Genomic DNA, 16,100 nt, shown 5'->3' with positions numbered 1-16,100 from the left:
AATCAGAAAGGTGTCCATGCTTCTGACAGTTTAGATTTTAAGCAACTATAACTGCTCTGATCATTTAGAAAGAAAGAAAAAAAGTCCAATATGAAAGTCCTAACATCAATGTGCAGGTCCTGGAGAAAAACAACTGGAAAAGATTTCACATTTTTTAGCCTGTCCACGTTCCTACATTCTCAAAGCCACTACATTTAAAATAAAATATAAAGTTTGGCTTTCTGCAAGAAATGATCATAAGAACACAAGGCTACAGGCCAGCGGTTCTCAACCTGTGGGTCGCAATCCCTTTGGGGGTCGAACGACCCTTTCACAGGGGTCACCTAAGACCATTGGAAAACACATATATAATTACATATTGTTTTTGTGATTAATCACTATGCTTTAATTATGTTCAATTTGTAACAATGAAAATACATCTTGCATATTACGATTCAAAACAGTAGCAAAATTACAGTTAAGTAGCAGCAACGAAAATAATTTTATGGTTGGGGGGGTCACCACACATGAGGAACTGTATTAAAGGGTCCCGGCATTAGGAAGGTTGAGAACCACTGCTATAGGCAAATATTCTATAGGATAACCTTTTTAAAATTTTACTATATTGAATAACACTAACAACTTAAAGAAGGGATAAATTTTTTTCTCAATGTAACCTATTCCTACTTCTTCAGTTTTCTCTTATTAATGTTTTATTATATTTGGAAACAAATAATAAGACTGCAATTTTACTCAAAATTTCATGAGTTCTTAACTCATAAAATGCAAGCCTCATATAATTTATTCAATAATCATCGATTCTTTCATGATGGAATTTATTAATCAATTTATTAACTTTAAAAAAGACAGTAAAACACCAGGTTGAAGTCATAAATTTTAAAATGTATGACCTTGAGTATTTAAAAATGACATAGGAACATAGCAGAGGATTGAAAACTACCTAATAAATCTTACCACACTGACATAGTTATAAAAAATTTATTCAAAACATGGAAGCAAAGATTTTGTTTTAATCTACTGGTAGATTAAATGTACACTACACTACATTTAATACAATGTAAATACTCAGCTCATAGTTTCAAGATTAACTTTTGTGTTTCTTTTTTCCATTTTTCTATTACAAATGAAAGGTTTTATGCTCAACAATGTAAACAGATTTTCATACACAATAAATAAATTGTAAGGAATAAAAACTTTAAGAATCAATTATAGTTTTTTTAATCTATATAAAACAGAAAGTATAAGTGAAAATAACAAAAATCATTCTGCTTCACAGTCACAGAGCAAGGCAAGCAATACATAAAGTTCTTTTGAACATTATTATAGAAATTACTCAGAATATTTAAGAAATGCAAATTAAGCCCTAATCGGTTTGGCTCAGTGGATAGAGCATCGGCCTGTGGATTGAAGGGTCCCAGGTTCGATTCTGGTCAAGGGCATGTACCTTGGTTGGGGGCACATGCCCAGTAGGGGGTGTGCAGGAGGCAGCTGATCAATGTTTCTCTCTCATTGATGTTTCTCTCTGTCCCTCTACCTTCCTCTCTGTAAAAAATCAATAAAATATATTTTAAAAAAAAGAAATGCAAATTCAGATACTATATAGTACATATCACGAGTTTCAGGATATTAGGCTGTAATTACACTTACTTATTCATAGTACAATTTTAGCTAAGAAGGTCAGGGAAATGTTTCCTAATCAAATCTTTTAGATAATTATGGGTTTATCATATTAAAGCACAAAAGCCTATCAGCTTTAACCATTTTAAACTTTTTTTTTTCAATTACAGTTGACATGCATTATTATGTTAGTTTCAGGTATAACCCCCTGTGATTAGACCTTACATAACTAATCCATCATCCCAATAAATCTCAAACTCATCTGACACCTTACATAGTTATTAGAATACTAAAGGCCCGGTGCACAAAAATTTGTACACTTGGGGGGGAGAGGGGGGCTCCTCAACTCAGCCTGTGCCCTCTCGCAGTCTGGGACCCCTCAGTGGATGACCACCTGCTGGCTTAGGTCCGCTCCCCAGGGGATTGGGCCTAAGATGGCAATCAGACATTCCTCTGGCAGCCCGGCAGCCCTTGAGGGATGTCCACTTGCCAGTGGGGAGCAGGCCTAAGCTGCAGTTGGACATCCTTAGCGCTGCTGAGGAGGCAGGAGAGGCTCCCACCACCACGGCTGTACTGGCAGCTGTCAGCCTGGCTTGTGGCTGAGCAGAGCTCCTCCCATGTGAGAGCGCCCTAACCACCAGAGGGCAGCTCCTACACTGAGCGTCTGCCCCCTGGTGGTCAGTGTGTGTCATAGTGACCAGTCATTCCCAGTCTTTCTGCTGTTAGGGTCAGTTTGCATATTACCCTTTTACTATATAGGATAGAGGCCTGGTGCATGGGTGGGGGCCGGCTGGTTTGCCCTGAAGGGTGTCCCGGATCAGGGTGGGGGTCCCGCTTGGGTGCCTGGCCAGCCTGGATGAGGGGACGATGGCTGTTTGCAGCTGGTCGCACCCCTTCAGGGTGGGGGTCCCCACTGGGGTGCCTGGCCAGTCTGGGTGAGGGGCTGAGGGCCGTTTTCAGGCTGGCGGGTGACTGAAACTCCCAACCTCTCCTTTTTTTTTTTTTTTATTCTGGGATTTATTTACCTTCTGTGGCTGTCACTGGAGCTGAGAGCCGGCTTTAGCTCTGAGGCTCAGCTCCAGCTCTGAGACCTCGGCTGCTGAAAGCAGGTATCTGGGTTTGTTTGGCTTCTATAATTGAAACACTGTTGCAGCTCCAGCTCTGATGGCTGAAAGCAGGTTTCTGGGGTTTAGCTTCTATAATTGCAACACTGTTTCTTAGAGTGCAGCTCAGAGGCCAGCAAGGCAGGTGGGGAACCTTAGCTTTCTCCATCACTGGAGCAAGCAAGCCTCCTGTTCGCTTCAGCTGCCTGGCTGCCGGCCGCCATCTTGGTTGGCAGTTAATTTGCATATCGCCCTGATTAGCCAATGGTAAGCGTGTCGGAGGTACGGTTAATTATCATTTGTCTATTATTAGATAGGAGGATTATTGACTATATTCCCTATGTTGTACTTTACATCCCCATGACTATTCTGTACCAACCAAATTATACTTCTTAATCTCTTCACCTTTTTCACCCATCTCTCCAACCCCCCTTCTCATCTGGAAACCATCAAAATGATCTCTGTACCTATGAATCTGTTTCTGTTCTGCTTGTTTATTTTGTTTTTTAGATTCAATTGTTGATAGATAAGTATTTATTGCAATTTTTTTGTTCACATTTTTTATCTTTTTTTCCTTCTTCTTAAAGAAGACCCTTTAACATTTCATATAATACTGGTTTGGTGGTGATGAACTCCTTTAGCTTTTTCTTGTCTAGGAAACTCTATCTGTCCTTGGATTTCCCTTGCTTTCCATCACTTTGAATATTTCTTGATAATCCCTGTGGCCTGCAAAGTTTCTGTTGAGAAATCAGCTGCCAGTATCATCTGCAACACATGGGTGTGGGACCACTCCTTTCCTTGTCTCTGCCCCTCCTACAAGTCTCAATGTGGCTTCTTCTTTAGTACCCTAGTTGTTGGACTTCCATTCAGCCAGATTTCAGGCGGTTCTAAATGATGGTTGTTATGGAGTTTAGCTGTAATTCTGATGTGGTTGTGGGAGCAGGAGAGTACCGTATTTACTCTATGCTGCTTGCCATCTTAGGTCCCTAGTTAGGACCAGAAGAACCTAACCATTTTAATCTTAAAGAGCACATCCCAGATCACCTTCCTTTTATTACTCAGAGTTATCATTGTGAACATTCACGTACTATGTTTTATTACATTGTACTATAATAAAGTGAACCATAACATTGCCATCTAACCTATGAGGATGTTTAGCAACATACTAAGTAACTCCAACTATTAGGCCTTAATTTCTTTTCTTTTTTTAAAAATATATTTTATTGATTTTTTTTACAGAGAGGAATAGAGAGAGAAACATCAACCAGGCGCCCCCTGTACACCCCCTACTGGGACGTGCCCACAACCAAGGCACACGCCCTTGACCTGCGGCCCCCAGTCCGCAGGCCGACGCTCCATCCACCCAGCCAAACCGGTCAGGGATAGGCCTTAATTTCTTATACCAGGATTAAAGTTCTTTTCTTTCTTACTGTTAAATTCTAACCTTGCAATAATTCCTTTTCTAAAATTAAGTTTAATATTCCAACAATAAAAACTTCACTTACCTTGGGTCTAAAATTAGTGGTTGGGCCCACATACTCATGCTGGGCTTTTATAGTACCCCAAGGATGATAAATTTTAAAGCATTCATTGCAGTAGCTTGCACTACAGTCCATGCAACTTTTTGTGGATTCTTGAGGTGGTGGTTTACAAAGATCACACATAATGGCTGTGGCTGCCCTGGCTGCCTGCCGATATCTTTCAACAATAGTTTCCAAAGTGAAATTTCGAAATAGACCGTTGATTCCTCGCTCTCCAAGATCCACATCATGCTCACAGCCAGGACAAGGAAAAATAGTTGTCTTAGGGGTCAATGAATTGCGCTTCCAGCCTGTGTAATTAGTAAGTCCTTGTTTAGTTACATTGGTAGGAAAATGAATAAAATGAAGAAAAAAGGGAATGCTGTTTAATGGAGATATATATCTACAAATATATTCCAAAACTATAATACTCAATTCATATTTTGAATCAATTATATTCTCAAAATGCATTTTAAAAAAATATTTTCCCTTGGTAAATAAAAGACAGACACAAGCTATTAAAGTTATTAAAATGAAAGAGGAAAGAAAAATATTCTATAGTAAATCCCATATAAAAACCATTTTAAATCAAACAGATATATGGACAAAATATATAATACAATACTACAAAAGGTCAGGATCTTTTGAAATTATATGATTAACATTTATAGTTATTTTTATATATCATAAATAATTTTATATATCAAAGAATTTTTATATGTCCAAAAGAAGTTGACTTCCATTTAAATGAACACAACATTGGCTGTGTGATAAAAAATGATTCATACATAAAAAAGCAGGAGTCCTTAAACTGGGGCTCCATGAATAGGCTCCAAAGAGATCCAAATAGTTTTGCAAACTATTTGCAATTATATGCAAATTTTGCATCTATGTTAATGCATATTTTCTTTAAATAATACATAGCTTTTATTAGATTCTCAATTTGTTAAGAACCACTGCAATAGAGGGTTTCCCGTTGTAGTATTGTTTTATCTGGGGATATTCAGGAGGCAAAATCATTAGTTAATTGAGTACAATCTATGAAAGAGTGAAAAGCTCATTCATAGACCTAAAATCTAGTGACTTTAAGAAGGACCAACCATTTAGTATCTTCTTATGACCTGAAAAAAAGAATCATTAAGGTTACTTAATTCAATAAGCCAAAAGTTACCCAAGAAGTATTATGAATAATTTTCCAATATATACACAATACAATGACCTTAAACATCACACTTTAGTTCAGTATTGTCCTGATTTTAACAAATCAAGAAACCAAGGCATAACAGTCTTTATCCACAGGTTCATAAGAATCAAGGGTTGTCCATTTAACATCAGAGCATGCATAGCATAGTCCCACCTCTCATTTATAAATCTAGTCTTAGAGTATGTAATGTTGGTTGCCCATAAAATAACTACCTAAAAATAAACACAACTTCTTAAACTACAGCTTTCTTTCATATTGCCATGTATCCAGTACCAAAAATGAATGGTTAAACTTAGTATACCACACTTAGAAAAGGTCTTTGAACAGCTATATTAATATTGCCTTGGCACATTACTACCATCACTGAAAAGACTTAAAAAATTGTCTGGTATGATATATGTACAGGTAAAATCTGGCAATCAGGGGGGCAGGAGTGGGGAGGAGGAGGGTCAATGGGGGAAAAAGGGACCATCTATAATACTTTCAACAATAAAGAGACATTTTTTTAAAAATTGGCAACCAGTTCACAATATTCATCTAAAGCGACTTTACAACATGCTAGATGGCACTGAGCCCCGAAAGCTACTTATGTAAAAAATATGCAGAATGTTTTTAATATCTCCATTTAAAGATATTTTTGCCTTTATATTTTTAAACACACACCAAAAAAAATACATAAAGAAGTTACCCCATAAAAATCTGAAAATGCTTCATAAAATATATTCTTGTACTAATTCTAAAAACATGCACTAAAGTTCAAGATGTTTCACAACACAGCAGGCATATAATGAAATAAGCAGCAAAGCTGGTTTTAAAACACATGCCAATGAAAATTTCACTTAGTGAGAAAAACAAGCTAAATAATTCTGGAAGTGATACAGTGCAGTGGTCAAGTTTAAACAAATGGAAATTCACACTTAATTGCATGCTTCCACATATGAACTAGATGATAGAACTTAAAATGGTTAACTAATATGAACAATCAAATTTTTAATGGGTTATTGGTTTTATGAATTGAAGTTATGATCAATTAAGTAATGGGATAAAACAAAATTAAATTATGATAACAAAATCATGCTTTAACATGTACACTGGTGATAGCCAGATTTGGGCAATTTCCAAATAAGTTTCATCCCTTTTCTGTAAACCTCTTTTAATTTATTTTTATAATAAAAAATAAAGTGTAAAGCATCATACTAAACTTCTTAAATCAGACAAAATATCTTGTCTATTTTTCTAAACAGATCTTAAAAGCTCTCACACTTTTTTATAAATGCTAAAAAATCAATGCATTTTGTTTCACCTGTCTTATACTCCGACCATTGTTTTCATAAAAACAAAACAACAGCCCTAACCGGTTTGGCTCAGTGGATAGAGCGTCGGCCTGTGGACTGTAAGGTCCCAGGTTCGATTCCGGTCAAGGGCATGTACCTGGGTTGCAGGCACATCCCCAGTAGGAGGTGTGCAGGAGGCAGCTGATAGGTGTTTCTAACTCTCTATCCCTCTCCCTTCTTCTCTGTAAAAAATCAATAAAATATATTTAAAAAAAAACAAAAAGCAAACAAAAAACCCCCCAGAATTATGTTCAGGGCAATAAGGAGAACATCTAAGGATATTCTGGGAAGTAATTCTAATGAAAAAATTCAAGAAATGCCGAAACCGGTTTGGCTCAGTGGATAGAGCGTCGGCCTGCGGACTGGAAGGTCCCAGGTTCGATTCCGGTCAAGGGCATGTACCTTGGTTGCGGGCACATCCCCAGTAGGGGATGGGCAGGAGGCAGCTGATCGATGTTTCTCTCATCATCAATGTTTCTAACTCTCTATCCCTCTCCCTTCCTCTCTGCAAAAAATCAATAAAATATATTTAAAAAAAAAATTCAAGAAATGGAACTAAGACTAAAATGTAAGAGAGTTAACTTTTTACTCTCTTTAGCTGTGCTAATATAGTTAGTAACCATTAGCCAAATGTGGCTATTGAACTTAAATTTAATTCATTCAAATTCTCATGAGGCTAGTGGCTACCATACAGTATGGTGCAAGGTCAAACATTTCCATCATTGTAGAAAGTCCCATTGGATAAAACTGCTCAATGGTCCTAGCTGGCTTGGCTCAGTGGATAGAGCGTAGACCTATCCACTGAAGGGTCCCAGGTTCAATTCCAGTCAAGAGCACGCATCTCAGCTGCAAGATCCTCCTTAGTCCCCGTCCTGGTCAGGGCATGAGCAGGAGGCAACCAATCAATGTGTTTCTCTCACATAGATGTTTCTCTCTGTCTTTCCCTCTCTCTTCCACTCACTCTAAAAATCAATGGAAAAATATCCTCAGGTAAGGATTAAAAACAAAAAAACCTGCTCAATAGCATGATATAATGAAAAAAAAAAGTAATAATGACTTAGAAAGGTAAGGAAACAATGTAGGCCAAGAAATATAATTTTATGTCAAACTGTATTTGTGGGGCCAATAATATACCCAAATGATTTAAATACTGTCACTATGCAGAATCAATTATTTCCCCCCATATACCTTTAATTCAAAAACAAATTAATCAAGTATAAGTCAATACAATTTAAAAACAAAGGCCACAAAAAAAGTTCTTCAAATTGGTTTATACCAAATCCCCCCCAAAAGTCAGCTTTCAGTCATATGTTTTACCATTTAAATATCAAAGTATTTCAAAACAAAGAGAGTCAATTCATAACAGGTTCAAAAACTCTGCTAGCTGCATCCTTTCCCACATTCTGGCTAGAAACAATTTCCCCACTGTTACCACCTGGTAGTCAGTGGCCTACCTCTCCACATACTGGACATTCATGTTGGGCTTCTTGGTGTTTGGCAATGGACTGATGTATGATATTACCAGGAAAAGAATGTTTCTTTTCGTACATTCTGACCATCTGATTCCTACCAGTTATATTTAATTTTTTAGTTTTATTAGTATTTTCAACTTGCAAAACCTTTTTCTCAACTACTGCCTTAATAAAAAACAGGTAATAAGCAATGAGCTTTTAAAAAGCAAATTGCTCCTACTTTTCCTCCTAATTGCTGAATTTCAATATTTAAAATTCTCAGGGACTCACTGAAGCCTGGTAAGAGAAAAAATTACGTGTGGCTTCTAGAAGTGACTATAAGATTTTAAAATCAAGACATGTAGAGGAAGGTAAGGAAGACAGAAAAGGGATAACATTTCAGATGTTCATTTTCTCTAATAAGATATAAGGTATCACCAGCATTTCACAAAAATATTAGCCAATTTTACTTTAAAGGTCAACTGGAGTAAAAAACACTTTTTAAAAATAAGATAGGTTAGTCCATCTTTCATACAGAATCAAATACTTCAGAAAGCCTAAAAAAGTAGACATTATTTACCCACAAATGGGTAAGATCCCTATGTTACAACTCAAATACTTTAAAATATTAACAAATAAAAGACACCATGTTTTGCATAAAACAAAGACTATGTTTTTAACTACAAAAATTATCAACATCTTTAAGCAAATCTTTAAATACAGAAGTAGTGGCTTATTTAAACCTCCCCCAAGGTAGCAATATGGCTGTTAAACATAGCTTTGTTCCACTAAATAAACGTAAAGGATTTAAAAAAAAAAGGAGGGGGTCATCTGTAATAGTGTCAGGAAAAATTAAAATTAAAATTAAAAGCTAACGGTGGTATGTCATTTTCTTAAAAAGTATCTTGTCATGCATATTGACAAACTGCAAGCAGTGCTCCCTTTATAAACATCAGAACTTGCTTGGAAATTTAGTCCTGTTGACCTTTAAGTCATTTCAGCCCAATTTGTTCACTTTCGACAAAATTTTGAAGACTTGACCACTGATGTTTACAACCTTATCTATACAGGGTTATTTAATTTAAATCTAACACTATACTGCCTGCGGCCACACAAGCGATAAAGCATTTTCTACCTCTCCACCCCAAAGATCTCCGTTGTGATGCTGTGAACAATGAACAGAAAGCTGGATTTAGAATTTAATTTAAAAGAGAAGTTTCACAATTTGTTAACAAAAGATAAAGCAGTAACTGTTCTGCATATAACACAATTATTGAGTTAACAGTAAAAAAAAAAAAAGTGTTTTTCCTGGTACACATGGTAGTTATGAAGCTATCACTGTAAAACATTCATCAAGCTTATCTTAGAGTTCAGAATTAATCAGTACTGGTATAGCACTTAAAAGACCTACACTTTATCTTATAGATTTGTATTTTTAAATAATCATATTTCTGGTAACCATTGAAAATACAAAGTAAAATCAGGCATTTTTTGTTTAACTTTTTTACCGCTGTAAATAACACTAAATAAACATTACTAAAACCAACTAGATCTTTCTGACAAAAGGAAATGTAAAATAGGAGGAAAGTCTACATATATATGATTAAAATATACAGTAATATAGCTCTTTTATTGTTACATAATTTAATATGTAATTTTTATATACACAAATCTTACTCTCCTTTAAAGGCACTTTAACCTTTAAAATCTGTCAAATGTCCAATGCAGTGCGATCCAAAGGATCATGGGAGCCTAAAGTGTAGGCCACATATTTTAAATTTCCCAGTAACCAGAGAGAAAAGAAACAGGTGAAATTCACTTTAATAATGTTATTTAACCCAGTATATCCAAAATACTAGCAATTCAAAATGTAACCAACATAAAAATTATAAAGAGATTATTTTATATTCTTTTTTTTTCATTCTAGGTGTTCAAAATCCAGTGTGTATTTTACATCGTAATTCAGATTAGCACATTTCAGTGCTCAACAGCCACATGTGGCTAGTGGCTATTGTACTGGACAGTCCTGGCCTAATTAACCCCTTAATAAACCATTGGCAAACTCATTTTTAGAATTCTATTCCTCCCACATCAATTACTCAGAATAGGGTCTCTGGTTTCCTTCTCAAACATATCTAAATGATGAAAAATTATTTTTTTAAAAACTTACCCATGAATTTAGGTTTGAATCTATCCAAAGAAAAGTTATAGGCAAATGCCCCTCAAATGGAGGGTAACTATTTTAAAACTGGTGACTGTGAGATAGATAGGAAATCTTAAAATTTGCATTCATTTGCTAAAAACCTCCAGGACTGACTATACTTGGAGCCTTCTCACCCTCTAAGTGCTCTATCTGTATCTGTTAACTTACTTTTTACATTCTTGAGGAAGGACGGTGTTCTAATTATTGCATCTCTCATTTAGCCATGTCTCATAACTAGCAGGTAACTTAAATATTTGGCAAATGAATGAATGCAACTGGTACACAAAGAGGCACAGCCCTTCAGGGTGAGAGATTACATGGAAGATGATATAACAAAACTGGCCTGACTTACCACCCCAGGCAGAAATCCCCTCTACAATACCTGCTAATGATGGCCACCCATCCAATGTTTAAAACAAAAACTCCAAACACTCGTGGCCCAAAAGCTGGATGGGTCAGAGTCAAAGATGTGTTTTGGCTGCCCTGACCCTACGTTGAGCTTGCAGAGTGTTTTTAAATAATCTGAATTGACTGCCAACATTTAAAAAACAGACTTTACATCAAAACACTATCAGGTATTCGTTAGGGGATGATAATTCACTAGTGCCAAATGGCTACTGCTCCATTAGACAAGGCATCCATTCCGGTCCCTACAGTCCCAAACCACACCCACTGTCTTCAGCAGGGTTGGCCAAGAGTCAGCTGGCTGCTGACACTTGGGCCACTGGTTTTCTTATAGTAGTTAATGAGAAAATGAAATATTTATTGTCTCTATGCCTATATCAAAGAATTAAAATGACAGAGGTCCTGTATTTATTTTTCTGGGGCCTGCTTCATTAATGTACCTATTTGTCCCCTGCAATATGGCATCTAAATTTGACCTCTATGAAAAATCACAAATTTGCCTCCAATTTAAACACTTCTAGTGACAGTGATCTGACAAAATCAGGCAGCCCATTTCATTTTTGGACAGGCTTAAGTGTTTGTTTTCTCTCACGTTAACTTGAAATCTGCCTTCGGTTCCTTGATCTGGAACCTTTGCAAGGAAGATGCCCAGGGTACTGTTCTCTTCCACAAGACAGCCACCATATTCTGCAGTTGTCCCTTCTCCAAGTTAAATGTTCTTATTTCCTATAACTGTTCACAGAAAAGTTTTCTAACTTCCTCCCTTCACGACATAATCCAACTTAATAGAGTTCTTCCTAAAGAAGGGGGAGGAACATCTCAGGAATTCTGTTTGATCTAGACAGAGTCAGTATGGTGGAATAGGTCTCTTCTGGAAAAAACGCCATTATTGAATATAAGTCGTATGGCATGCTTTGAACAAATCCTGCAGCAGAGGTTTGCCATTTAACATCCACTCAACACATATTTATTAAACATCTATTGAATATTGTGGCAGGTAAGTTCCTGAAAAGAGAAATGGTTCACTCTATTTCATCTATATCTCATTCCTACTTCATATTAATCACATATAAAAACTAAACAAGTCTTAAGGTTAGAAGCCTACATAAGATACAGGATTTCATAAAATACATATGTAAGCACAATCGAATTATAAATAGAAATACTAGTACACAACTAAAATTCCTTTTAATGGCCTGTGCTAAATATTAACAAACAAAAAGTAAATTTTCCTTGGCCAGTCAAGCAGGGGTCCCTAATTAGTCAGTAAGGATCGAATATCAGGCTGTTACTGTCTGTCTTCCCCTCCTCAGTGTGCCAGTTTCCTAGGGATGGAAACAAAGTGATGACTTCACAATGAGCATAACCTTCTCAGACCTCCTACTCCCTGCACTCCCAGTTACCTAGTGCTCCTTGTTTGCATACAGTCATGCGCTGCATAATGACAGTTTGTTCCGTGACACAGACAGTGGCCCCATAAGATTATAACGGCCCTGAAAAATCTGTCCCCTAGCAACATCATAGCCATCCTAGCACAGTAGCACAACACATTACGTATTTGTGGTGATGCTGGTGTAACCAAATCTACTGCCAGTCATGTAAAAGTATAGCACATACAATTATGTAAAGGACATAATACTTGATAATGATAATAAATGATTATGTTTATGTTACAGGTTATATATTTATTGTACTATACTTTTTCTCCTTAGAGTGTACTCCTTCTACTTATTAAAAAAGCGTCCTGTAAAACAGTATGCCATATTATACCAGCAACAGTCTCATACATCTTGTGTTTTCTGTGTCTCTTGATCGCATCATTATCTCTTGTACTTGATTTAATCTCGTGTTGTTTTGTACAGTAATGTGATGTACAGGACCGTAGCCTAGAAGCAATGGGCTCTATAATAATGTGTAGTAGGCTTGTGTAAGTGCACTCTATGATGTTCACACAAGCACTAAAATGCCTAATTATACCTATGTAGTCATGTGCCATCTAATGATGGGGATTTGAGAATGTATCCCCATCATTGGGCAGCACATGACTGTATATGTATAATTTTTATATGTGCAAAATATCTTAGTGTTTACCATTTGAAGAAAAATACATGTTTTTTAAATAGCATAATACTAATCTTACAACAAATCTACTCTTATCCACTCTTTGGTGGAGCACAAAGACATAAATGTCACCCAAGGAGACTCTATATCACAGCATAGACCAAAATAGATGGCATTCCCTAAAATGTAAATAGAGATGTTTTTCTGATAAGAAAAGTTTTCTTACAAGATTAAAAAGTTACTTCTATACTATAAGAGGAAGAAATGAACAGAGAGGAGGGAAGGATTAAACTTAAAACCTCAAAGCCCAAATGAGGCAGAGTTGAAGCCCTGAAGTCTGATGCTATGGCCACTCAAGCACTCTCCATACAAAGAGCATGCCTAACATGATGCTGTGGTATTTCTACCCAACCTAGGCCTCCCTTGGTCCTCACTACTGACTTTGGCCCTTCATTTTTCAGTGGCCCTGTTCTCAATGATTACAAATTAATTTAGATCTGCATTAATCTTACTATGGATGTCCAGAAGAAAGTAACTATCCCAATAGGAAACAATTTAAACATTGGGTAAATAATAAAGGTACAGTATACTAGTATATGCTATACTTCTCATTAGACCTACTTCTATCATTATTACAGAATTCCACTACTATTTAAATAATGACAAATGTTATGAAGATTAACAAGAAAAAAAAGAGTTCATTTAACTAAAGTTTTAATTTATTCACCTGGAAAGATTAACCCTGAAAATGACAAAAATAATTTCCTTCCACAGTAATCAATGAAATTCCCCAACCCCAATGTTCTACCACATACCTGGTCTGTTAATCCTGTCAATTTTATCCAAGCTAGGGGAGTTGACCCAAAGTCGAGGACTGCTCTGATTGGAGTTGTCTGATCCCACGTCATTGAATGAGTCATCAAGCGTCAGTAAGAGTTCTTTCACACACTTATGACAAATATTATGTTGACAAGGGAGAATCAATGGGTGGGTAAACAGCTCCTTGCATGCTGGGCAAATGAGCTCTCTTTCGATATTCTTAATGGTAACCTTAAAATGAAAAGAAATCAGAATCAAAGACTCTTAGTGGGTAAATATATGAACATGCTTACACCTCTTGTAGAAGTACATGTGCTTACCTTGCCAAAAAGAATTAAGAAAGATTTATTTTTAAGTCTGAAGTTCCTTTTTGGCTATGAAATATTGTACCATTAACTCCTTCTCAACACCCAATAGCCTAGAACTGAAGTGACATGACATGGTAAAAACTGAAGTATGAGAAAAATTAGCAGAAAATATTAGGAAATCATAATATTTCATCAATTATGAAGCTATTCAAACCATCACTAATTTACTTTTTTAAGATTTCAGTGAAACCTTAAAAGCAGATTACTTCAATAAAAATTAAGAATATAGCACATTAACTTTGTGAGTAGCAAATAACAAGAGCTGGTCAAAACAAAGCTAGCTAGTATGTTCATGGAACCCTTCTTGAAATCTGTTGACAAGGTGGATTATCAGCAATTCCCTGCATTAAATGTGACCAATGTCATGCACATTACAGCTGCAACTGTAATGGAGGTAAAATGCTTGAGGTTCTCATGCTGCAATAGCAAAGCAGTTATCTTAAAAGCATGCGATAAATATTGAAAGGGTGTAGAGGCTAGAAGGCACCATTATAAATGCTTTCAATAGTACAAGCTTGCATTATTTTCAATGGGGGAACATTTAGACTCTTATCACAACTAAAAAGGTTTGATGACCTCATGTGAGTTTTCCCATTCTTTCCCTAAGCAGTTTTTCCCCCCACATATACCAAACTTCAGGGGCTAAGAATGCTTGCAATTTTAGTGATAGTGCAACATTAAAGTACTCATAACCTTGTACAATCATTTCAACTCCTGCAAATGCATAATTACAACTGAATTGAGCCACTTTTTGAAATTAAATAAAAATGCATGCTATTCTATTCCCCCTAAAGTGACAAAAAGTGCTTTAATCCCTGACAAAAGCAGTGCAGCCAACTGTCTCAATGGGTCTTTGTGGCATTTCTTGCTGCATCACTCAATAAATACAGGGTGGGGCAAAAGTAGGTTTACGGTTTTCCGTCTGGAAAAGAATACAATTAAAAGGTAATGATACAAGAATAAACTGTTTTATGTACTCAGAACGGTAAACCTACTGTTGCTTCACCCTGTATTTAATAAAAGCCCGCGTTATGTCATAATTTGAGTAAACTGGGAAAGACAGCCACACCTCACAATTCACATCAAAGAACAGGGAATACTTACATCCTATTTCATTTTCCAAGAAAATTGACAATTCAAAGGGAAATATTGTTCAGAATGTCCAACGTAGGTTCTCACACCCCATTTTATGGGAGGTTTACTTCCCACCGTTAGATCTAAATTCATTTCCATTTTTCTTGTACATAAAGCACTACACAAGCTTTTTAAGCACGATGCATAAAAAGTAGTTTTTTACCCAGAGATAAATTAGTGTTCATTTTATATTCATTGAGGAGGCACCATCTGATGAAGAGAAACGTGATGTGGTAATTCCCACAATTAAGCTGGTTCAAAATAAACGAGGGCCGACAGAAAATGAACAAGTTCTTAAGAACTGCCTATCCGACCCCTTCAAACAAAACCACTGGCACCGACAGCGGCCAGAGGGAGCCCGCCTTCCGGGAGCTGGCGGAGCCGGGAGGAGCCTTCGCCCGCGGCCCCGGCAGGCGGACCGGCCGAGCCGCGGGGGCCTGGAACTCCAGCCCCGACCTCCGCGCGCCCAGACAAAAGGCGGCGGGACGTGGGCCCCGAGCCGCGACGGGCACCGGACTCCACGGAGCCAATTCGTTCTACCACCTGAACTCCATCGAAGAGCCCCGCCCGGATTCCCCAGGTGCTCAGATGGGCGATGACCGCACCCGAGGGCGCCCTCTTTCGGGCCCAGGTCACCCCGGAGTCCGACCCTCCGAGGAGGGGAAAGGGGGCGCACCGGTGGCGGAACCCGGCCTGGGACCGGGAAGGCGAAGAGGAAGCGAGGCCACCGCTCCGCAGCCTCCGCTCCTCGGGAGGAGCGGCTCCCGCCCACTGAGCGCCGAGGGGAGAGACCCAGGGGCCCCGGCCCCACTCACCGGCGCGTCTGAGCCGTCCCCCTAACAGGCTCGCCTCCGCCAGGTGTCATCAACCGCGGGGTCGGC

The 16,100-nt window shown here is 37.6% G+C and overlaps 1 protein-coding gene across 3 annotated transcripts in view; it reads right to left on the bottom strand.

Moving 5' to 3' along the window:
• Positions 1 to 16,100, bottom strand: part of TRIM36 (tripartite motif containing 36) — a 41,542-nt gene that overhangs the window by 16,831 nt on the left and 8,611 nt on the right. The window contains exons 1-3 of one of the 3 annotated variants that reach the window (XM_014461983.2): positions 16,035 to 16,095; positions 13,714 to 13,948; positions 4,226 to 4,551 (exon numbers count right to left, since the gene is read on the bottom strand). In XM_014461983.2, coding sequence (XP_014317469.1) covers positions 4,226 to 4,384 — 159 coding nt within the window. In that variant the 5' untranslated portion in view covers positions 4,385 to 4,551; positions 13,714 to 13,948; positions 16,035 to 16,095. Of the gene's footprint in view, positions 1 to 4,225; positions 4,552 to 13,713; positions 13,949 to 15,189; positions 15,483 to 16,034; positions 16,096 to 16,100 lie in introns of those variants that run through there. The other 2 variants (XM_023747418.1, XM_006081141.3) reach the window with 2 other exon arrangements.

This window comes from Myotis lucifugus, unplaced genomic scaffold (assembly GCF_000147115.1).
Source record: "Myotis lucifugus unplaced genomic scaffold, Myoluc2.0 scaffold_0, whole genome shotgun sequence".
Classification (NCBI taxonomy): Eukaryota; Metazoa; Chordata; class Mammalia; order Chiroptera; family Vespertilionidae; genus Myotis; species Myotis lucifugus.
Note: the sequence above shows the minus strand (reverse complement) of the source record. Positions and strands in the feature narration are given on the sequence as shown.